Genomic DNA, 23390 nt, shown 5'->3' on the forward strand with positions numbered 1-23390 from the left:
CTGATGTATTTTGTCATTGTGGTTTTCCACAAACAAATAAATAAAATCATGGTTGAATAAGCCCAAGCAGAACCCTGTTGTCTTGCATATGGGAGTGTGTGCCTGTTGGAAGCACTGATGGGTCTAACCTGCTGCTGTTACAAGTGGACTTTTGAAGACGCCCCAGCTGGTGGGTCTACTGGCCTATATGAGGTTTTGTATCCTAATAGTAGGCAAGGAAATTAGATGAGAAAAGAGCTTTGAAGAAAATAAACTCTACTGGTTAGACTGAAATTGTCAGGGGATTCTGGAGAGGAAAATCCTCTACCAGTTCTCATAATATTTGTTAATAAGTTGATTACATTTATGCATTTAGTAGACGCTTTTATCCAAAGCGACTTCCAAGAAAGAGCCCTTTGAGCAGGACGTTGCCTCCCCAGGTAGGATCTTCCTGACAGGTAGGATGAGATCCACTAAAGTGCAGTGCCAGTGATGCCCATTTCAGAAGGTCTGGCGAGCAGGATCTGATAGTTAACAGTATCAAATGCTGCAGAAAGGTCCAGCAAAATGATGATGGATTCCTTGAAGCCGCTCTGGCAGACTGGAGGGCAGTGGTGACTGACAGGAGGGCAGTTTCTGTGGAGTGGCCAGTCTTGAAGCCTGATTGGCTGGGGTCAAGCAGGTTGTTCTGAGAGAGAAGGTTTGACAGTTGGTTAGATACAGCGTCAATTGTTTTTGAAAATAAGGGTAGCAGTGATACTGGTCTGTAGTTCTGAAGGACGGCTGGGTTAAGGGAGAGTTTTTTGACTAGAGGGCTAACTCTGGCCTGGTTGAAGGCAGAGGGGAAAGTGCCGGAAGCAAGAGAAGAGTTGAGGACATGGAGAATATAAGTTATGATGGAGGGAGAGATGGTTTGAAAGAGAAGGGAGGGGACTGGATCAAGGGGACAGGAGGTGGGGCGATGAGAGAGAATGGGGTCAGAGATCTTAGAGAGCTTAGACATTAGTTGGGTCAGTCATAGAGGGAGAGTGCGTAGGAAAGGTCGGTTCAGGGAACCGACTGCTAATGGCCGGGTTTCCCAGATTAGTTAAGAAGCTCTTAACGCTAAGAGCTTCTTAGGAGCGTTCTAAGAGTGCTCTGGAACACTCTTAGAACGTTTTTAACCCCCTTCACCCTCCCAGCAGACGACTTCTTCCCTCCTTCTTTGAGGAAAAGGTCACCGACATTGGCCAGGTTTCCCAGATTCGTTAAGAAGCTCTTAATGCTAAAAGCTTCCTAAACTACTCGTGAGTAAATGTATTTTGTTACTTTCCACCTCTGGTTGGTTCTCTACTGGGGATCTATTTCATCTTTGAAGTTTAATTAATGAATTAATACAATTGATGTTCAGATAACTTTCCAACCAAATGCACTGACTAAATATTTAATTCAGATCAATGAAACGAAAACATATAAAATAATCCATGCTTGAATAAATAGGATGATTGGTTGAGCATTTTATAACAAAACAGCAATGCTGACGACTCCAAATCAATTGACAATTTGATTTAGGCTAATTATAACCTCACCTGAAGACCTGCTGCTGTTTCCTTAGCCTGCTCTACATCTGTAGTGGTTTGATGCTGACTTTCCTGCATACAAAATGGTTCATTCATTTTGTAGCATATCCTATGGCTTGCAAGGTTAATCCTCCTACCATATTGTATACAGTGTTATTTTGATATTGTTAATCAAATAATGATTCATTATATTTGAATAACCAACAGTGTTTTCACATTATTCACATTGCCAACACGTATATCCAGCAGGTAGCAATGCAATGGCGTTCCTTTAATAAACTGGTCCTTTAAACTGGTCCTTCCTTTAATCCACTGGTCTCCCTTTTATTTATTTAAATTGTATATGCTACACTCACAAATACACTACATAAACAGAATATAGAAACGAAAAATGTCTCTAATCCACTGTTAATTGTGACTGCAAAATTGTAACTTAAGGTAGGCTGATTAACATTCAGTGACTTGGTAACGTAGCATCATGATAGGGCGACTTCTATGCGACTATCTGGGCTGCACACCCCTAATCAATACTCCTGTCCTAACCTTGGATAAAATATTACAGAAGCCATGTTTAGCTGTAACAATATCCTGTTACAATACCGCACGATGACGTAAATGTGAGTACATAGGCCTACTTCCTAGCCCTATGTTTAACACAGGAGAGAAGGGTGTAAACTACCCGGTTATCAGGCAATCATCTGGTAAATTGGACGATAAACCCTTTTGTTTCAGAACCATCCAGTCTCCTGACCCTTTACTTGCAAATGTAAGTGCGTCCGTAGTCTTCAACAATGGATAGAGATCAGTAGGCATTGGACAACTGATCATCAAATTCAAATCACATTTATTTGTATTGCCCTTTTTACAAGCAATGTCAAAGAGGGCTTCACATACGCCCATAGAACTTCCCCTCAACCAACCACAAACCTCAAGGAAGACAAAAAAAAAGACAAAGAAATGAAAGAAACCTTGGGAGGAGCAGTTAGTGCTCCCCTCCTCTAAAGACAGTTGGTGAGAGGTGTAGACCACAGGCTGTTACGTCCCTCGTCCTGTTGCATGTGTGATGTGAACACGATAATAATAAAATTAATAAAAAGGTATAATTATTCCCTGTATTGCTTGTTGTGGTTCTTGTTCTTCTGCTTTATTTTCCATATGCACTCTCTGCGAACCAATCTGGTGTATTTTTGCATGATGTACAGTGAATGAAATATAATGTTATGTCCTCGGACAGGTATTTCCAAAGCATAGCCAAGAAAGTCTTCAATATGTCATTTGTTGGACATAAATAGCAGTGTGGATCCTACTATGAGCTCTGAAACTGTTAGCATGTCTAAAAGTTTTACCACAGAGGTCACAGCTGTAGGGCTTCTCTCCAGTGTGGATCCTGCTATGAATTGTGAAACTGCCAGCCTGGCTAAAGGTTTTACCACAGAGGTCACAGCTGTAGGGCTTCTCTCCTGTGTGGATTCTGCGGTGAGCTGTGTAACTGCTAGCACGGCTAAAGGTTTTACCACAGAGGTCACAGCTGTATGGCTTCTCTCCTGTGTGGATTCTGCGGTGAGCTGTGTAACTGCTAGCCTGGCTAAAGGTTTTACCACAGAGGTCACAGCTGTATGGCTTCTCTCCAGTGTGGATCCTGCTATGAATTGTGAAACTGCCAGCCTGGCTAAAGGTTTTACCACAGAGGTCACATCTGTAGGGCTTCTCTCCTGTGTGGATCCTGCAGTGAGCTGTGAAATTGCTTTTCTTGCCAAAGGTTTTACCACAGAGGTCACAGCTGTATGGCTTCTCTCCTGTGTGGATTCTGCGGTGAGCTGTCAAATCACCAGTCTGTCTAAAGCTTTTACCACAGAGGTCACAGCTGTAGGGCTTCTCTCCAGTGTGGATCCTGCTATGAGCTCTGAAATGGTCAGCCTGGCCAAAGGTTTTACCACAGAGGTCACAGCTGTAGGGCTTCTCTCCAGTGTGGATCCTCATGTGCTTCTTGAGGTTACTGGATGAGGAAAAGCTCTTCCCACATGTATCACAGTGATGAGTCTCCATAACTCATCTCTCTCTTTGTTCACTTTCTGGTCTCTCTTGATCCTGTATCCAGTTTCTGGAAGCTTGTTTCTCTCTGGTTGATCCTCACTCAGTCTGGTTACTGCTGTTTCTGGTTGAGTCTCTCTCTCTGTAGTCTCTCTGGAGCCTTATGGTGTCTCCCCTGTCTAGTCTCCGCCCATGATCAAGTATGATTGGCCAGTAGGAGATCTGCAGCTTTCACATATAAATTAAATCTTTTGTCTGTCATAATGAGCCACTTTGCATATGTAATGTTGATCATTTGATGAGAGGTGTTTATTTCTCAGGTTTATTTTCACTGGAGAAATACAAAACACTGTGACAAAACGTATTTGGCATACAACTCCTCTTCATAGTTTTTGGTTTTCTTCAAAAGTATAGGCTATATCATTAGACATGGTAAAAGAGACATGTGTTCGTTTTACAGAAGCCGGGTTTAGCTGTAACTATATCCTGGGTCACATATACTATCACCAGTTAATACTATTTTCCACAGTAGAATCTGCATTTGGAAGCCTGGTCACTATCACTGCTAGTTTGTTTGTGTGACTAGTTAATATGCCTGACTAACACTCTGCTTCATGAAAAAGTTCCCTTTCTTCTTCTTGGGTGGCATAAGTACAAAGCACAAAAACAGAGAAACATGTACATGCTGAAGGGCAAAGGGAATTTCAAAAGGTTATACTCTGAACTTAGATACATTATATGTGGACTGTTTCATGGGTAAATAACATACATGTAATTCCCAAGATGAATTGTTTGTATTCACATATCCTGCTGTGTCCCGACAGTGCCCAACATACATTTACAATGATGCATTACAATGATACACGATATTCACCCAAGTATTGGAGATTATTTCTCCAGAAGATTTCTACATCAAAGGAAACCAGGTGAATGTAATATGGCCTATTTGCTTTGTGCCAAATGCTTCCTTCATGCTTTCATGTGATGCTTGTGTGTATTTTAGGGGGACCCAGATGTGAAGGAGGAGTGTGGGCCCAGAGGAATGAATGTGAGGGCAGCAGATTATGGCCGGGGCAGATTGTAGTCTATTGAAACAAATGGACAAAAAATGTTAAGAAAAACGTATATATCGTGATATATAGCCTACCGTTACCATCCGTGTTACTGATTTATACCGCGATGACGTAAATTTGAGTACATAGGCCTACTGCCCAGCCCAATGTTTAACACATCTCTGTTCCAGTCTTCATCTTCCAGTGAGGTAGGAGAGAAGGGTGTAAACTGCCCAGTTATCGGGCAATCATCTGGTAAATAGGACGATAAACCCTTTTGTTTCAGAACCATCCAGTCTCTTGACCCTTTACTTGCAAATGTAAGTGCGTCCATAGTCTTCAACAATGGATAGAGATCAGTAGGCTTTGGACAACTGATCCTCAAATTCAAATCACATTTATTTGTATAGCCCTTTTCACAAGCAATGTCACGAAGGCTTCACATAGGCCCATATACTTCCCCTCAACCAACCAAAAACCTCAAGGAAGACAAAAAAAAAAAGAAAAAAAAATGAAAGAAACCTTGGGAGGTGCAGTTAGTGCTCCCCTCCTCTAAAGACAGTTGGTGAGAGGTGTAGACCACAGGCTGTTACGTCCCTCGCCCTGTTGCATGTGTGATGTGAACATGATAATAATAAAATTAATAAAAAGGTATAATTATTCCCTGTATTGCTTGTTGTGGTTCTTGTTCTTCTGCTTTATTTTCCATATGCACTCTCTGCGAACCAATCTGGTGTATTTTTGCATGATGTACAGTGAATGAAATATAATGTTATGTCCTCGGACAGGTATTTCCAAAGCATAGCCAAGAAAGTCTTCAATGTGTCATTTGTTGGACATAAATAGCAGTGTGGATCCTACTATGAGCTCTGAAACTGTTAGCATGTCTAAAAGTTTTACCACAGAGGTCACAGCTGTAGGGCTTCTCTCCAGTGTGGATCCTGCTATGAATTGTGAAACTGCCAGCACGGCTAAAGGTTTTACCACAGAGGTCACAGCTGTAGGGCTTCTCTCCTGTGTGGATTCTGCGGTGAGCTGTGTAACTGCTAGCACGGCTAAAGGTTTTACCACAGAGGTCACAGCTGTAGGGCTTCTCTCCTGTGTGGATCCTGCAGTGAGCTGTGAAATTGCTTTTCTTGCCAAAGGTTTTACCACAGAGGTCACAGCTGTATGGCTTCTCTCCTGTGTGGATTCTGCGGTGAGCTGTCAAATCCCCAGTCTGTCTAAAGCTTTTACCACAGAGGTCACAGCTGTAGGGCTTCTCTCCAGTGTGGATCCTGCTATGAATTGTGAAACTGCCAGCCTGGATAAAGGTTTTACCACAGAGGTCACAGCTGTAGGGCTTCTCTCCTGTGTGGATCCTGCAGTGAGCTGTGAAATTGCTTTTCTTGCCAAAGGTTTTACCACAGAGGTCACAGCTGTATGGCTTCTCTCCTGTGTGGATTCTGCGGTGAGCTGTCAAATCCCCAGTCTGTCTAAAGCTTTTACCACAGAGGTCACAGCTGTAGGGCTTCTCTCCAGTGTGGATCCTGCTATGAGCTCTGAAATGGTCAGCACGGCTAAAGGTTTTACCACAGAGGTCACAGCTGTAGGGCTTCTCCCCTGTGTGGATTCTGCTATGAATTGTGTAACTGCTAGCATGGCTAAAGGTTTTACCACAGAGGTCACAGCTGTAGGGCTTCTCTCCAGTGTGGATCCTCATGTGCTTCTTGAGGTTACTGGATGAGGAAAAGCTCTTCCAACATGTATCACAGTGATGTGTCTCCATAACTCAGCTCTCTCTTTGTTCACTTTCTGGTCTCTCTTGATCCTGTATCCAGTTTCTGGAAGCTTGTTTCTCTCTGGTTGATCCTCACTCAGTCTTGTTACTGCTGTTTCTGGTTGAGTCTCTCTCTCTGTAGTCTCTCTGGAGCCTTATGGTGTCTCCCCTGTCTAGTCTCCGCCCATGATCAAGTATGATTGGCCAGTAGGAGATCTGCAGCTTTCACATTTAAATGAAATCTTTTGTCTGTCATAATGGGCCACTTTGCATATGTAATGTAGATCATTTGATGAGAGGTGTTTGTTTCTCAGGTTTATTTTCACTGGAGAAACACAAAACACTGTGACAAAACGCATTTGGCATACAACTCCTCTTCATAGTATTTGGTTTTCTTCAAAAGTATAGGCTATATCATTAGACATGGTAAAAGAGACGTGTTCGTTTTACAGAAGCCGGGTTTAGCTGTAACTATATCCTGGGTCACATATACTATCACCAGTTAATACTATTTTCCACAGTAGAATCTGCATTTGGAAGCCTGGTCACTATCACTGCTAGTTTGTTTGTGTGACTAGTTAATATGCCTGACAATGCCTAACACTCTGCTTAATGAAAAAGTTCCCTTTCTTCTTCTTGGGTGGCATACGTACAAAGCACAAAAACAGAGAAACATGTACATGCTGAAGGGCAAAGGGAATTTCAAAAGGTTATACTCTGAACTTAGATACATTATATGTGGACTGTTTCATGGGTAAATAACATACATGTAATTCCCAAGATGAATTGTTTGTATTCACATATCCTGCTGTGTCCCGACAGTGCCCAACATACATTTACAATGATGCATTACAATGATACACGATATTCACCCAAGTATTGGAGATTATTTCCCCAGAAGATTTCTACATCAACAAAAAAATATAACGAAAAAATATAACGAAACAAAAAAATATAACGAAACAAAAAAAAATGCTGAAACCTTGGGAGCAGCAGTTAGAGCCCCCCTCCCTTATCTAAAGACAGACCTCGTCCTGTTGCATGTGTGAAACTATAAACACGATTATATTAATATCAATAAAAAGGTATAATTAAAAATAGCGAAATACTATTTATAAAGGAACGGATATCATCCAGTAAGAGGGCCTCTCTCCAAAACCAGACGCCCAACACATACAGGCTGGCTCTTTTGAGTATTTACCAACTAAGATGTTTTGTGAGATTTACAAAAATACTGCCCATCCTCAGATATTTACCCAATAAAGTGTTTTTAAAACCATGTCACTGGGTTCTGTCTATGAAGCTGGATGAACGAAGGTAAAGTCATACTCTTCAGAAGGTGAGTCAGGCTTCTTTGTGTGAATGTAAATTCAACATGAAGAATGATAACATGTCTCGATGTCATGTTCTGGTTTGCATGTCTCTGAGGCCAACACAAAACACCTTTTTTAGAACATTTTAAATTGCTGCGACGGGACGTGTATGTATCACTGCACTTTTTGAAAACGATGTATTCCACTCGTTATATGGAAGTTTGGTTGCGTGCATTACCAAAATCTACCAATAGATGGCAGCAGTAGCCTGTGCTGCACCACGGACTATTTAGTTTAGGGTCTGATGATACACTTCTCAGTCCTATCGTAATGGGTCAGCGATGTAATGTGCGATTATGCAACAGATGCTCATGTAGGCCTACTCACTGACAAATAATTGAGAATGTATTCTTTGCTGGGAATTATATTCATAGGCAACACTCACACACCAATTTATATTGTAAGTCTACATTGTGATCCTCGCAGCCGCCACACCGTTATGTAAATCTGACTTTTGAGGGAAAGGGTCAAAAACTATACCCTCGATAGCGAAATGCTCTGGCAGGAGTATGCTGGCTCACAAAATGTAACTACAATGATTTTAACACAAACAATTTTTTGTCATTCAATGCATTCTGCATTCTGTATCCACAGACTTGTGTCAAGTGTATGTTAAGAGTTTTGTGATTTTAGAACGAACAAATGTGCTAACCCATTGTAATGTTTGTTGTCACCAATTTTGTTGCAACACCTATTGTTTGACGTCTCAGGCAAGGTCAGAGATTGCAAAATTCAAGCGACAAACAACTGCCACGGATGATTTTACTTTATTTTCAATTTGACCAAAGACCACAATGTTTTATTCTCCATCATTCAATGTATTTTGCCTAATGAACCTCGCAATTTCATGCAACGGCCTTTTTTGGAGGCAAGTTTGGCCTCACAAAATCATTCACAGTTGGGATACAGAGTTGTGTATCTCAACACTTCAGTTGCAGTTCATGTACTGTCCCAGTAGTTGCAGGCCAGTAGTTCTTCCAGCTGTGCGTCATACAGAAGTTCTATCAGGTGGTGACTGCTGGGACAATTTTACCCCCTTGTTTTTACTATCATATATATGCCATACAGTTTTCAATATGTCATTTGTTGGACATAAATAGTCAATGTGTGTTTTTAGATCTTCTCTTCTGTGTGGGTCCTACTGTGAGTTCTTCATTGACATGCCTGTCTCAGGATTTATCACAGAAGTCACAGCTTCTCTCCAGTGTGGATCCTGCTGTGAACTGTAAAATTGCTAGCCTGGCTAAAGGTTTTAGCCAGACCGTTATGTAAATCTGACTTTTTGAAGTAAAGGGTCAAAAACACAGTGCAAATTATACAATGACAATCGTGGGGGCAACACCAGCAAAACGGGGCGGAAGGGGTGCATAGAAGCTGAACGAAAGTGAACTGAACGCCCTCCCCGCCACGCTCCGGAGGCGGTTGCCGTGGAGACGCAGGGTGCTCAGGCGAGCGTAGGCGAGGGTAGGCGGCGAGGTCGGTGTCGGTCACCGCGGCGATGCAGTTGAGGGAGAGGTTGAGGGCGACGGCGTGGAGAGGGACCTGGGGGATGAGGGTCAAATGTTATTGACAGTCTTACGTCAATAATATTTAGACAACACAATGACAAAAAGCAACGAGAGGGGCGGAGGTCACCACCGACCCTGCAGGGGCCAGTGGGGGGAGAGGTCCCGGTAGTACGAGCAGGAGAGAGAGAGGGAGTGTGCTCACAAAAGCAAACAACCCGACACCAGCAGCCACTCAAGGCAATGTGGACATGCCTCAAACAAACACACACACACACAGAACTTTGTAACTATCAGTCTAGAATACATTCCATGTCATGTGATTCCATGGAACGTTTATCTATTAGGTCAGTTTCATCCCTTGTACAAAGGCTTACGCCACTATCATGAGGAAGGAAAAAGCCAGACCCCAAGTTTTGGGAGGCATCTTTTATTGAGCTATTCAGCATGCAAGAATATTGATATGCATGATGCCATGTATCAAGTGTTAGGGTGTTAGGTTGATTAAGGATAAGTGTGTGTTTGTGTTTGGATAAGGTCAGATGGGTGGATGGTGGTAGGGATGATGTATGTGGGTGTGTGTGGGTGCACAGTAAGGGTCATGGTGGTTTGGGGTGGAGGAAGGTGGAGATGATAGTGGTTTGTAATATAGGAGGGTTGAGATGATGGTGGTTTGTGATGGAGGGTAGAGATGATGGTTGTTGTGGTGGAGGAGGGTAGAGAGGATGGTGGTTTGTGGTGGAGGAGGGTAGAGAGGATGGTGGTTTGTGGTGGAGGAGGGTTGTAGGGGGGGAGGAGGCGAGGGTGGTGGATGAAGGTGTTAACATCCCCCTATGCATGCTGGGATTTTCTCCAGAACATCATGCGGCCAAAGCAGCCACCCTTCTTTTTCTTTTTGCCGAAACATTTCTGAAAAACACAAAGTGTCAACAAATCTACCCCAGTGCACAAGGGAACATGCAGGGTTTACACCCCAATATGCATTACAGGACATGTTAGAAGGCTTGTTTCTATGCTTAAAAAAATTGTGTAGGCCCTGGACACGACTAGACTACCTCAGTTTGGGTCTCCTGAGACTGGCACCTTGTTTCAGCCTGTTTCTGCAGAGCCTCCTCCAGGTCTGCTGCTGATTGCTCAGCCACTTTCTGCAGAGCCTTCAGTTCTGCTGCTGATTGCTCAGCCTGTTTCTGCAGAGCCTTCAGGTCTGCTGCTGATTGATCAGCCTGTTTCTGTAGAGACAGCCACTCCTCTGCTGTGTCTGCAGCCTGTTTCTCTCGGGCCTCCATCTCTGCACATTTACTAATCAGCTCCTTTCTGATATGACGGGATTCATCCTGAACCTGGTCCAGGGCCTTCTCCAGATCATGGCAGCGCTTGTCCTTCTCCCTCAAGTTGACTTGCAGTCTGGTCATGACACTGGCCATCCTCATCAGATTGGCTTTAAAAGCCTCCAGGTCCTGTTCTGCCTTCTGCGACACTTGGAGGGCCTCCTTCTTGTCACTGGACAGGACGAGGATCTTCCCATCCTTCTCTGCAATTTCTGCCCGAAGGTTCCTCTCCAGCGTGATGAGGTTCGCCCTGGTCATGCTGCATTTAGCTTCAGCCGTCTTTCTGGCAGATTGGGCCGCCCAGATTTCAGCTCTGAGGCTAGAGAGCTCTGTCTGGAACTCTCCCCCAAGCTGAGCTGGTTTGGGGGCCATGTTTCCCACCTCCAGCAGCTTGGCTGTGGCCACAGTGAGGCCCTGCTCGGACAACTTCAAGGCTTCGACCGCCTGGTTCCTCTGAGATGTCAGCTCCTCCCTCTCCTTCTCCCAGGCTCTGAGGTGAGAGGTCAAACCATCCTCCAGATCCTGTCGGGCCCTTTGGAGGTCCACCAAGTTTGCTGTTGCGAGGCTGGCGGTTCTTTCTGCCTCCATCTTGGCGGCGGCGCAGGGTGGTCCGAGCCCTAACCAGAGCTTCTTCTGCTCGAACACGAGCTTTCACTTCAGTCAGGAGCTTCTGGTGAAGTTTCTGCATTGTGTTCTTGAAGGTGATCCTCTCCACCTTCATCTTCTCAACCTCCCTGGCCAGATTCCTCTCTCTGGCAGTGGGCTTCTCAGCCTCAGCTGACCTGAGGACGTCTTGATGCTTCTCCTCGGTCATCAGACAGGTCCGTCTGGCCATCTTCTCCCAGCCCCCTGCGGCCTCTTTCAGGACACAGGCGTAGGTCTTCCTCTGAGGTTTGCCCACCGTCTTGGAAGATTGACTTGAAGTCTGCTTGATGTCTCCTTTGGCACCAAGCTCATTTGAAAGACTTTCCCCAGTGGCCTTTGACAAAATTGAGATAATTAAGTGACTTGCATTGTCACCCTCAACACTCAATATAATACGTGTTAATTTATAATTGTGTGGCGAATAAAGAATAATCGCAATAATAGGTTTTTATGATGACAGTTGGACTCACTCTGGCTTTTTTATCTGCCTCAAGGTCTCTTTCAGAAGGCTTCTTCTTCTGTGAAACAATCAAACTACAGTTCATTCCACCAACTATCAGGACAGCCATATCAGTTTACTGTTTTAATAATCAGTGTTGAAAGGTTGACCTACCTTGTCTTTTTTTGTCTCAGGATTCATTGTTCCTTTTCTACATTCACAATCAATTGAAAATTAGATATTTCATGAAAGATGCATACAAATAACTGTGCTACTGTGTTGAGAAAATATCGGACGTCACTGCGCTCATCTAAACATTCTATTCATTATGACGTAGAACAATGGTCTGGATTGGAGGCCAAACTGGAAAGAGCCAGTTTGTAAATCTCCAATGTTTAGACTAAAAGGCCAACATTTTGAAAATGTTTTCAATATCCTAATTATTTTTTGGCTATCCCCCAATAGACGCAAACATGAATTTGGCCATCTTTTGACCGAGGTTTGCGAGGTTCTTGCGTGGGCGCGGCCACCCTCAAAAATATTCAAAGTTGATTTTACTGTATTTTTTTTAAGTAGCTTACATATTTAATTTTGGATCTAAATCCAACCTTCATATGACGTGTTTATGAGCACAAATATGATTGTTTTTAAAATTATATTCAAAGTACATTGTTTTAAAACAAATGTTTTAAATTAGCTTACATGTTTAATTTAGGATCGAGGTCTTACCTTCTCATATGATGTGTTCATGGATCTGAGTATAAATCGAATGCTTGTCATTTATAAACAGGGAATGCATTTATGACATCTTCAATGTGTCATCATGTTACCATGGTGATTGAACGTTAACACAGTGCGATAGTTGCCTAAAGTCAAATACTACAACGTCATGACAAGCCAGTGGCAGCTTCAGGTCTTTCAAATGGAGGAAGCTCATTTTCGGCCTACATCATATACATTTTCAGTTCACGACACTAGCCTTCTGTATAAATGAATTAACGAATGAATGAACGAACGGTCTAACGAAAAAATATTAAACACGAAGGAAATAATGGAATTAGGTTGAATGAACTGAATGTGATGTAGCCTATAATTGTGTGAAGTGTATGAGAAAATTTGGCCAGCAATTTCGCCAAGCAAATACTAAGAAATAGGTTTCAGCAGTTTGTCTTTCAACTACAGATGCAAAATCCGTTATGGGACTGAGTTTGAATAGCTTCGGCGAATTTTATAGTACAAAATCACTGTCAATCAAAAGGAGATGCAGTCTTTCGACAGACCCTCCAATCATCACGCAGAAGCCCAGCGTCCAGGCCAGCCCACTCCTCCATTCACCCCCAGAGACGCTGAGCGTCCAGGGCGGGACATAATTGCAGCATTTATCCAATGACCGTATAGTTTGAAGCACTGAAAAAACTGTTCAAAACAGCCCAATTGAAGTCCATGGAAGCTGAGCTTCAACAGGGAAATGCACTGTTGCGCTACGGGAATGTATGATAAGGAAATCAGTCAGTCGACCAGCTAATCAGCTAATGTAGGTGATTCTGAACGAACTCGTCTTCGATAAGAACATGTTCTAACGCATTTAAAATGTTAACACAACAGTAAATATTTGACCATGAATTGTTTTAAATGTTAGGGGAAGCTGAGCTTCCCTTGCAGTCTTAAAGAAATCGCCACTGGTGTGTTCCTTTGCAGCGTTTGTGATCTACAACTTCCTCAGCCTGTGTTATGAGTACCTGGGAGGGGAGAGTGCCATCATGGCTGAGATCAGAGGAAAGCCCATTGAGTAAGTCTCCATTTTATCTCTCTATCTATCTCTCTTTCTCCCGGCTTCTGTCTATATATCTTTTGCACACACATTTACTGTCACTCTCTCTCTCTCTCTGTACCTCTGCTCTCTCACCTCTTTCCTTTCTCTCCCTCTCTATCCTTTCTTTTTCTCTTTCCTCTCTGCTCCTCTTCCTCTCTCTCTCTTCCCCTCTTGATCTTTCCTCTCTCTGCTTCTCTGTCTCTCTCGCCCTCCCCTGCAGGTCCAGCTGTGTGTACGGCACCTGTTGTCTCTGGGGAAGGACCTACTCCATTGGCTTCCTCCGCTTCTGCAAACAGGTTCGAACCAAACGTCCCAGCTCTCTCGTTTCAGCTGTTTTACCGCCCCTCCGTAAACACAAATATCAGAGAAGGCGGGGGGATGGAATTTAGTTGTGTACTTGAACTCTACTTTCCCTATTACACTCCCGCCCCCCCCCCCCCCCCCCTTCCCTCCCTCAGGCCACCCTCCAGTTCTGTGTGGTCAAGCCCCTGATGGCCATGATCACAGTCATCCTGCAGGCCTTTGGGAAGTACAGAGACGGAGACTTCAAGTGAGTGGAGCTGTGCCACTCCCTCCAGTGGTCAACCTCAGACACGACTCAATACGCTTTAGTTAGGAAAGTGTGCTTGTTGAGGAGAAGCAGGGTGATGCGTTTATTTCTATTACGGTACAGTCCAAAAGTCGGAGGCCACATTGAACATTTAATGGGGCAATTGGAGACTGAAAAAGCCAAGCATTCCGTGACATCAACAGAAGCTCTTTGGAACATGTCATATCAAGCTGGGATCATCAGGTTTTTGCACAAACTTGTAGAGGCCAGAGTGCACTCTGTTATTAAAGCAAGGGGGGGGGGGGAGAGATTGTTAAGCTGATATGATCCTTGGTTATGAAAACATTTCTATTACTTTTAGAAACAAATGCAAAATGGATGTATCTTGACAAGTGATTTCAAACTTTTGGACCTTACTGTTTTTGTCTGTGTGTGTGTGTAAAGATATCAATATATTATTATATTTCACCACTGCAAATCAGTTCCTGATTATATAGCTGATAATTGATATTGTCTGCTTCAGAATAATCAGAATAATTTAGCACAATGCCTGAACCAATTTAGAAATAATTAAATGTGGAATGACACATGATTTTTTACAGAACCTGTACCTGATGCTAATGTCCCCCCCCCCCCCTCCCCCCAGTGTGTCAGGTGGTTACCTGTACGTGACCATCATCTACAACGTCTCGGTCAGCCTGTCCCTCTACGCTCTCTTCCTCTTCGCCACCCGCGACCTGCTCGTCTCCTACAGCCCCATGCTCAAGTTCTTCATGGTCAAGTCTGTCATCTTCCTCTCCTTCTGGCAGGGTGAGCAACTCTCTCTCTCCATATCTCTTTTTATCACTGCCCACGTGCAATGCAGACAATATGTACACATGCAAACCATGGGTATCAGGGTATGAGCCAAATGCTGACTTTTCTCAACAATTGTTGAGAAAACTCATTGTTTAAGATTCAAAATGTGAATCCTTACATCTCTCTCTGCTTTTGCTCGCTTGCTCCCTCTCCCCGTTCTACCTGCTCTCCCTTCCCTCTGTCCCTCCCCCCCCCCTCTCTCCCCAGGCATGCTCCTGGCCATCCTGGAGAAGTGTGGTGCCATCCCTCAGATCAACTCTGCCGAGGTGTCGGTGGGCGAGGGCACGGTTGCCGCTGGTTACCAGAACTTCATCATCTGCATCGAGATGTTCTTCGCAGCCGTGGCCCTTCGCTACGCCTTCACTTACAAGGTCTACATGGACAAGAGGCTGGACTCCAATGGTGAGGCAGGCACACACACATACATATACACACACATACATACATATAGTACACACTAACATAAAGCCGTGGTTTGTACCCCTATTTTACAGTTTTCTAGTGGTTGTACGGCTTATATTTTGAAGCGGTTTACAGCCCGGGATTAGAACAAAAAAGTGGCTTTGTCCCAAGATCTCTACAGACCGTGCAGCTAATTTAACGCTCAACACTTGAACGGGGGCTTTTCACTTGAAAGAGTAATTATTTACTGTGTCGTCTCAGTTACACTATCAGGCCTTGGTGACCTGCTGAAGTAGGCAAACGGCTAGTAGAACATAACATTTCATAATAATTTCAGTAAATCAAACAGCTGCAAGACCCAGGGAAATGTTATATACAGCTAGCAAACTAACATTAACTTGCATCGCTAGCTAACGACATTGGCTAATTCATCTTCGGTAGGCTATCCTCAGGATTTGCAAGCTAGCTAAATTTATACGATATCTAAAAGAATTTTGGAGACACCGCAATGGATTTTGCCACTAAATAAGTGACTTCACTTTCTTTCTGGACATACTATCCACAACCAAAGTGTGTTACACAATGCAGTAAGATCGCCTATACTCATGCATTGCTTGGTATTATTGTTCCTGTATCAAGTGCGGCATATATTCCAGTGCGGTTTATACTCAGATTTACAAACACAAAGCTCCTATTCTGGTGGGGTGCGGTTTATAGAAAATGCGTCTTATTTTCCTAAATCAATTATCCATGGAATCAAAGAAAGTATTTAATGACATTATTTAATTCATTCAGATCTAGGTGTGTTATTTTAATGTTCCTTTTTTTTGTTGTTGAGCAGTGTGTGTGTATATATATATATATAATCTATATTGACACACGCTCACTCCTCATCAGCAGATAAAAAATGTTACAACTTAGTTAAGGCGGCAGGCGTGTGTTGCTTAGGCGCCCGCCTTAACTGTAAAGTGCTGCGGGAAACCCTGCATTCACTCAAGGGAATTCTAAGATTTGCCGTAGTCATAATCTTGGTGTTCTGGTCTAAATGTTCAATTATTTTATTCAAACGTGTCATTTACTTTTTTTCACTGACCTGTTCTCTCTCTCTTTTCTTCTACTTCTTATCTTACTTCTCCTCCCCTTTTTCTCTCATCTCCTGTCCCCTTGGAACCTTTTTATGTTAAAACCTTCTCCATCTTAAAAATCAACTGTATACACTTTGATATTCCCTCTTTTGTTAAACCATGATCCTTATTACAACCTCCCACCTACCCCATCCCTTTCTCTCATCCCCTCCCTCCCTCCTCTCTCCGCTGCACTAAAAGGCCCGTTTCCTATCTATGGACAGTACGGTAGGTCTATCCCTAGCTGTGTCAGGGCTGGCCCGGCCACAGCTTGTGACATTCTGTGTCTGTGATGCCGGTCATACAGTGTTGTAACTCTCATTCATCTTGAATGTGTGTCGTCTCCTCCAGTGTTAGAAGGTTACATTTGTGTTGCATCAGTGTTTGTTTCATGTTGATGGTGTTCACTGGCAGTGTGCTGTATGTGGCAGTCCTGCACATTCCGTTGATTGTGTTCACTCCATGCACTCACTCTGCTCCTCCTGATATCTCTCTCTTTCTCCCTTATCCAATCTTCATCCTCTCCACGGGCTCTACTCACACCTCTCCCTCCTTCCCTCACTCCCTGTCCTCCCTGCCTCCCTCCCTTGCTCCAACACCCCCCCCTTCCTCACCCCTCCCTCCATCACACCCCTCCCTCCATCACACCCCTCTCCCCCACACTCCTCCCCCCCAGGGCGCTGCGCCCCCATGAAGAGCATCTCCAGCAGCCTGAAGGAGACCATGAACCCGGGGGACATGGTCCAGGACGCCATCCATAACTTCTCTCCAGCCTACCAGCAGTACACCCAGCAGTCCACCCTGGAGCAGCGCGGCGGCCCGGCGCTCTCCCGCAGCCACAGCACCCTCAGCACGCGCGGAGACACAGAGAAGACCCTGCTGCTCAGCTCCGACGACGAGTTCTAGAGGGACGCTCGTACACACTCTACCTAAACTCACACACACAGTGGTTGACCCCTGGGGGGTGAATGGAGAAAAAGAGGATTAAATTGTTCTACAGAGAGAGGTGTGTGTGTGTGTGTGTGAGGCGGGGGTAGGGGTCTAAACTGTGGCAGAACTTAAAGAGTGAGATGTATTGTATCGACTCAACAGTGCTGTTTTTAAATTGTTCTAAATTTGTTCTTTGGCTGTTCCATTTCATTGCATACACGTGTGGCTGTGTACAGTTCATTCAAACGCTCATGGAAGGAGTTGATATTTACAGTGGAAGTGATCTGTTACAAAGTAAGGTCACATTTTATTGAAATGAAAACACATACCTCTGCCAATATGGATCTAAAAACCTGAACACACACGTACACTCATGTCCCCTCAAGTTATGCTTAAACACAACTTATGACTTGCTTTGACGTACACACATACACATGCACACATCCACATGAGTGCCATGTTCAGTATCATTTACTGTGGTTCATAGAGAAACCTCCATTTTGTTTTTCTTGGTCATGTATCCTCCACCCTCCTGCCAAGTCTGCCTCTTACTGAAGTGTTGCCAAATACATGGAGGTCCCACCTGGGATGGCAGGACACTTTCTGACTGAAAGATTTCGAAGTGACTGAAACTAGCAACTCAAAAGGATCCTTTTTTAGCTGGACCTTCTCTTATGATCTAATGGTACTGTTGTTTTCTTTTAAATGATTTATGCTTGCTTTGATGTTTGATGACATGATGTTACACCCCTAGAATGGTCTAATTATTCTGTTTGGATAAGAATATTTGAGGAATATTATATCTGTACATATGTTTGAGTGTCTGTCAATGTGTGTGTTGTTGGGATTTGTTTAACTATAGTTGTGGGGTCACTCAGAGTACCTCCAGAAAGATATTTTTGTTGACACTGGTGGAGGGAAACGCTCTGGGGGAAATGCTGGGGTTGTCTAATGCAACAGGCAACACCCACATAGATTACAGATTAGTGATGAACAGGATTTATCAGCAGGGCTGGACAATTGGTACCAGGATTATAATCCAGTAATTGGGGCATTGTGTGTTCAAGGCAGTACAAAGGATGTCTTGAACAAGAGAATAGGCTACATGGATATGTAGTCACCCACCAGAAGAATACTTTAAACTTTTCCCATGGAATTAAACTGTGGTGCTGTAGAATTCGGCACAATGGTGTTTACCCCCTAATTGTAACAATATTATTATAAAATAATGTCATAGACTATGTTCTATCCACTCACTTCTCCACACTGGAATTAATCCCCTCAATAAAACAGTCATGGTGACCAATTGGAATGCAGAATGTAGTGGAATGACCAGCAGAGGGCACCCGTGTATAATGACAACTTAGAATCTTCAACAAAGTTTATGGAATGGAGAATATTTGAAAACTGAGTTGCCAAAAATGTGAGCGGCAGTGTTGAAATAAACCATATCTTGTATATACAGTTTAAAGATTGAGCAGTTTGATTTGTGAAGTGATGAAGGTAGTGGAATCCCAGCTGAGAAAGGCCTTGTATTTTCTCCTGTGTTCTCTAGTCTACATAGTTATGGCATGGGTACAAGGTTGACTGATGTATTTTGTCATTGTGGTTTTCCACAAACAAATAAATAAAATCATGGTTGAATGAGCCCAAGCAGAACCCTGTTGTCTTGCATATGGGAGTGTGTGCCTGTTGGAAGCACTGATGGGTCTAACCTGCTGCTGTTGCAAGTGGACTTTTGAAGACGCCCCAGCTGGTGGGTCTACTGGCCTATATGAGGTTTTGTATCCTAATAGTAGGCAAGGAAATTAGATGAGAAAAGAGCTTTGAAGAAAATAAACTCTACTGGTTAGACTGAAATTGTCAGGGGATTCTGGAGAGGAAAATCCTCTACCAGTTCTCATAATATTTGTTAATAAGTTGATTACATTTATGCATTTAGTAGACGCTTTTATCCAAAGCGACTTCCAAGAAAGAGCCCTTTGAGCAGGACGTTGCCTCCCCAGGTAGGATCTTCCTGACAGGTAGGATGAGATCCACTAAAGTGCAGTGCCAGTGATGCCCATTTCAGAAGGTCTGGCGAGCAGGATCTGATAGTTAACAGTATCAAATGCTGCAGAAAGGTCCAGCAAAATGATGATGGATTCCTTGAAGCCGCTCTGGCAGACTGGAGGGCAGTGGTGACTGACAGGAGGGCAGTTTCTGTGGAGTGGCCAGTCTTGAAGCCTGATTGGCTGGGGTCAAGCAGGTTGTTCTGAGAGAGAAGGTTTGACAGTTGGTTAGATACAGCGTCAATTGTTTTTGAAAATAAGGGTAGCAGTGATACTGGTCTGTAGTTCTGAAGGACGGCTGGGTTAAGGGAGAGTTTTTTGACTAGAGGGCTAACTCTGGCCTGGTTGAAGGCAGAGGGGAAAGTGCCGGAAGCAAGAGAAGAGTTGAGGACATGGAGAATATAAATTATGATGAAGGAAAGAGAAGGGAGGGGACTGGATCAAGGGGACAGGAGGTGGGGCGATGAGAGAGAATGGGGTCAGAGATCTTAGAGAGCTTAGACATTAGTTGGGTCAGTCATAGAGGGAGAGTGCGTAGGAAAGGTCGGTTCAGGGAACCGACTGCTAATGGCCGGGTTTCCCAGATTAGTTAAGAAGCTCTTAACGCTAAGAGCTTCTTAGGAGCGTTCTAAGAGTGCTCTGGAACACTCTTAGAACGTTTTTAACCCCCCCCCCCCTCCACCCTCCCAGCAGACGACTTCTTCCCTCCTTCTTTGAGGAAAAAGTCACCGACATTGGCCAGGTTTCCCAGATTCGTTAAGAAGCTCTTAATGCTAAAAGCTTCCTAAACTACTCGTGAGTAAATGTATTTTGTTACTTTCCACCTCTGGTTGGTTCTCTACTGGGGATCTATTTCATCTTTGAAGTTTAATTAATGAATTAATACAATTGATGTTCAGATAACTTTCCAAACAAATGCACTGACTAAATATTTAATTCAGATCAATGAAACGAAAACATATAAAATAATCCATGCTTGAATAAATAGGATGATTGGTTGAGCATTTTATAACAAAACAGCAATGCTGACGACTCCAAATCAATTGACAATTTGATTTAGGCTAATTATAACCTCACCTGAAGACCTGCTGCTGTTTCCTTAGCCTGCTCTACATCTGTAGTGGTTTGATGCTGACTTTCCTGCATACAAAATGGTTCATTCATTTTGTAGCATATCCTATGGCTTGCAAGGTTAATCCTCCTACCATATTGTATACAGTGTTATTTTGATATTGTTAATCAAATAATGATTCATTATATTTGAATAACCAACAGTGTTTTCACATTATTCACATTGCCAACACGTATATCCAGCAGGTAGCAATGCAATGGCGTTCCTTTAATAAACTGGTCCTTTAAACTGGTCCTTCCTTTAATCCACTGGTCTCCCTTTTATTTATTTAAATTGTATATGCTACACTCACAAATACACTACATAAACAGAATATAGAAACGAAAAATGTCTCTAATCCACTGTTAATTGTGACTGCAAAATTGTAACTTAAGGTAGGCTGATTAACATTCAGTGACTTGGTAACGTAGCATTATGATAGGGCGACTTCTATGCGACTATCTGGGCTGCACACCCCTAATCAATACTCCTGTCCTAACCTTGGATAAAATATTACAGAAGCCATGTTTAGCTGTAACAATATCCTGTTACAATACCGCACGATGACGTAAATGTGAGTACATAGGCCTACTTCCTAGCCCTATGTTTAACACAGGAGAGAAGGGTGTAAACTACCCGGTTATCAGGCAATCATCTGGTAAATTGGACGATAAACCCTTTTGTTTCAGAACCATCCAGTCTCCTGACCCTTTACTTGCAAATGTAGTGCGTCCATAGTCTTCAACAATGGATAGAGATCAGTAGGCATTGGACAACTGATCATCAAATTCAAATCACATTTATTTGTATTGCCCTTTTTACAAGCAATGTCAAAGAGGGCTTCACATACGCCCATAGAACTTCCCCTCAACCAACCACAAACCTCAAGGAAGACAAAAAAAAAGACAAAGAAATGAAAGAAACCTTGGGAGGAGCAGTTAGTGCTCCCCTCCTCTAAAGACAGTTGGTGAGAGGTGTAGACCACAGGCTGTTACGTCCCTCGTCCTGTTGCATGTGTGATGTGAACACGATAATAATAAAATTAATAAAAAGGTATAATTATTCCCTGTATTGCTTGTTGTGGTTCTTGTTCTTCTGCTTTATTTTCCATATGCACTCTCTGCGAACCAATCTGGTGTATTTTTGCATGATGTACAGTGAATGAAATATAATGTTATGTCCTCGGACAGGTATTTCCAAAGCATAGCCAAGAAAGTCTTCAATATGTCATTTGTTGGACATAAATAGCAGTGTGGATCCTACTATGAGCTCTGAAACTGTTAGCATGTCTAAAAGTTTTACCACAGAGGTCACAGCTGTAGGGCTTCTCTCCAGTGTGGATCCTGCTATGAATTGTGAAACTGCCAGCCTGGCTAAAGGTTTTACCACAGAGGTCACAGCTGTAGGGCTTCTCTCCTGTGTGGATTCTGCGGTGAGCTGTGTAACTGCTAGCACGGCTAAAGGTTTTACCACAGAGGTCACAGCTGTATGGCTTCTCTCCTGTGTGGATTCTGCGGTGAGCTGTGTAACTGCTAGCCTGGCTAAAGGTTTTACCACAGAGGTCACAGCTGTATGGCTTCTCTCCAGTGTGGATCCTGCTATGAATTGTGAAACTGCCAGCCTGGCTAAAGGTTTTACCACAGCCTGGCTAAAGGAGGTCACAGGCTGTAGGGCTTCTCTCCTGTGTGGATCCTGCAGTGAGCTGTGAAATTGCTTTTCTTGCCAAAGGTTTTACCACAGAGGTCACAGCTGTATGGCTTCTCTCCTGTGTGGATTCTGCGGTGAGCTGTCAAATCACCAGTCTGTCTAAAGCTTTTACCACAGAGGTCACAGCTGTAGGGCTTCTCTCCAGTGTGGATCCTGCTATGAGCTCTGAAATGGTCAGCCTGGCCAAAGGTTTTACCACAGAGGTCACAGCTGTAGGGCTTCTCTCCAGTGTGGATCCTCATGTGCTTCTTGAGGTTACTGGATGAGGAAAAGCTCTTCCCACATTAATCACAGTGATGAGTCTCCATAACTCATCTCTCTCTTTGTTCACTTTCTGGTCTCTCTTGATCCTGTATCCAGTTTCTGGAAGCTTGTTTCTCTCTGGTTGATCCTCACTCAGTCTGGTTACTGCTGTTTCTGGTTGAGTCTCTCTCTCTGTAGTCTCTCTGGAGCCTTATGGTGTCTCCCCTGTCTAGTCTCCGCCCATGATCAAGTATGATTGGCCAGTAGGAGATCTGCAGCTTTCACATATAAATGAAATCTTTTGTCTGTCATAATGGGCCACTTTGCATATGTAATGTTGATCATTTGATGAGAGGTGTTTGTTTCTCAGGTTTATTTTCACTGGAGAAACACAAAACACTGTGACAAAACGTATTTGGCATACAACTCCTCTTCATAGTTTTTGGTTTTCTTCAAAAGTATAGGCTATATCATTAGACATGGTAAAAGAGACGTGTTCGTTTTACAGAAGCCGGGTTTAGCTGTAACTATATCCTGGGTCACATATACTATCACCAGTTAATACTATTTTCCACAGTAGAATCTGCATTTGGAAGCCTGGTCACTATCACTGCTAGTTTGTTTGTGTGACTAGTTAATATGCCTGACTAACACTTTGCTTCATGAAAAAGTTCCCTTTCTTCTTCTTGGGTGGCATAAGTACAAATCACAAAAACAGAGAAACATGTACATGCTGAAGGGCAAAGGGAATTTCAAAAGGTTATACTCTGAACTTAGATACATTATATGTGGACTGTTTCATGGGTAAATAACATACATGTAATTCCCAAGATGAATTGTTTGTATTCACATATCCTGCTGTGTCCCGACAGTGCCCAACATACATTTACAATGATGCATTACAATGATACACAATATTAACCCAAGTATT

At 43.3% G+C, this 23390-nt stretch overlaps 3 protein-coding genes and 1 pseudogene across 4 annotated transcripts in view; 2 read left to right on the plus strand and 2 right to left on the minus strand.

The window, feature by feature from the left end:
* Positions 1–3584, minus strand: part of LOC124478982 (zinc finger protein 678-like) — a gene marked incomplete at its 3' end in the record, with an annotated part of 28168 nt that extends 24584 nt beyond the window's left edge. The window contains exon 1 of the mRNA XM_047037425.1: positions 2853–3584. Within this exon, the coding sequence (XP_046893381.1) occupies positions 2853–3584 (732 nt within the window). The remainder of the gene's footprint in view (positions 1–2852) is intronic.
* The window catches only part of LOC124479268 (zinc finger protein 658B-like), a 375953-nt gene that overhangs the window by 140051 nt on the left and 212512 nt on the right, over positions 1–23390 (plus strand). The gene's annotated exons all lie outside the window — the stretch shown is intronic.
* On the plus strand, positions 4598–18910 carry LOC124479332 (transmembrane protein 184B-like). 2 transcript variants are annotated; one of them, XM_047038052.1, is made up of 7 exons: positions 4598–4617; positions 13369–13459; positions 13704–13779; positions 13942–14033; positions 14680–14843; positions 15099–15293; positions 17094–18910. In XM_047038052.1, the coding sequence occupies exons 2-7, from the start codon at positions 13431–13433 to the stop codon at positions 17321–17323; spliced, it is 786 nt and encodes a 261-aa protein (XP_046894008.1). In that variant the 5' UTR covers positions 4598–4617; positions 13369–13430; the 3' UTR covers positions 17324–18910. The 2 variants fall into 2 exon arrangements, with proteins under 2 accessions (XP_046894008.1, XP_046894007.1); XM_047038051.1 differs by lacking the exon at positions 4598–4617 and adding an exon at positions 13165–13204.
* On the minus strand, positions 5439–22524 carry LOC124479396 (annotated as a pseudogene).

The sequence above is a fragment of the Hypomesus transpacificus genome, chromosome 17 (genome assembly GCF_021917145.1).
Source record: "Hypomesus transpacificus isolate Combined female chromosome 17, fHypTra1, whole genome shotgun sequence".
Classification (NCBI taxonomy): domain Eukaryota; kingdom Metazoa; phylum Chordata; class Actinopteri; order Osmeriformes; family Osmeridae; genus Hypomesus; species Hypomesus transpacificus.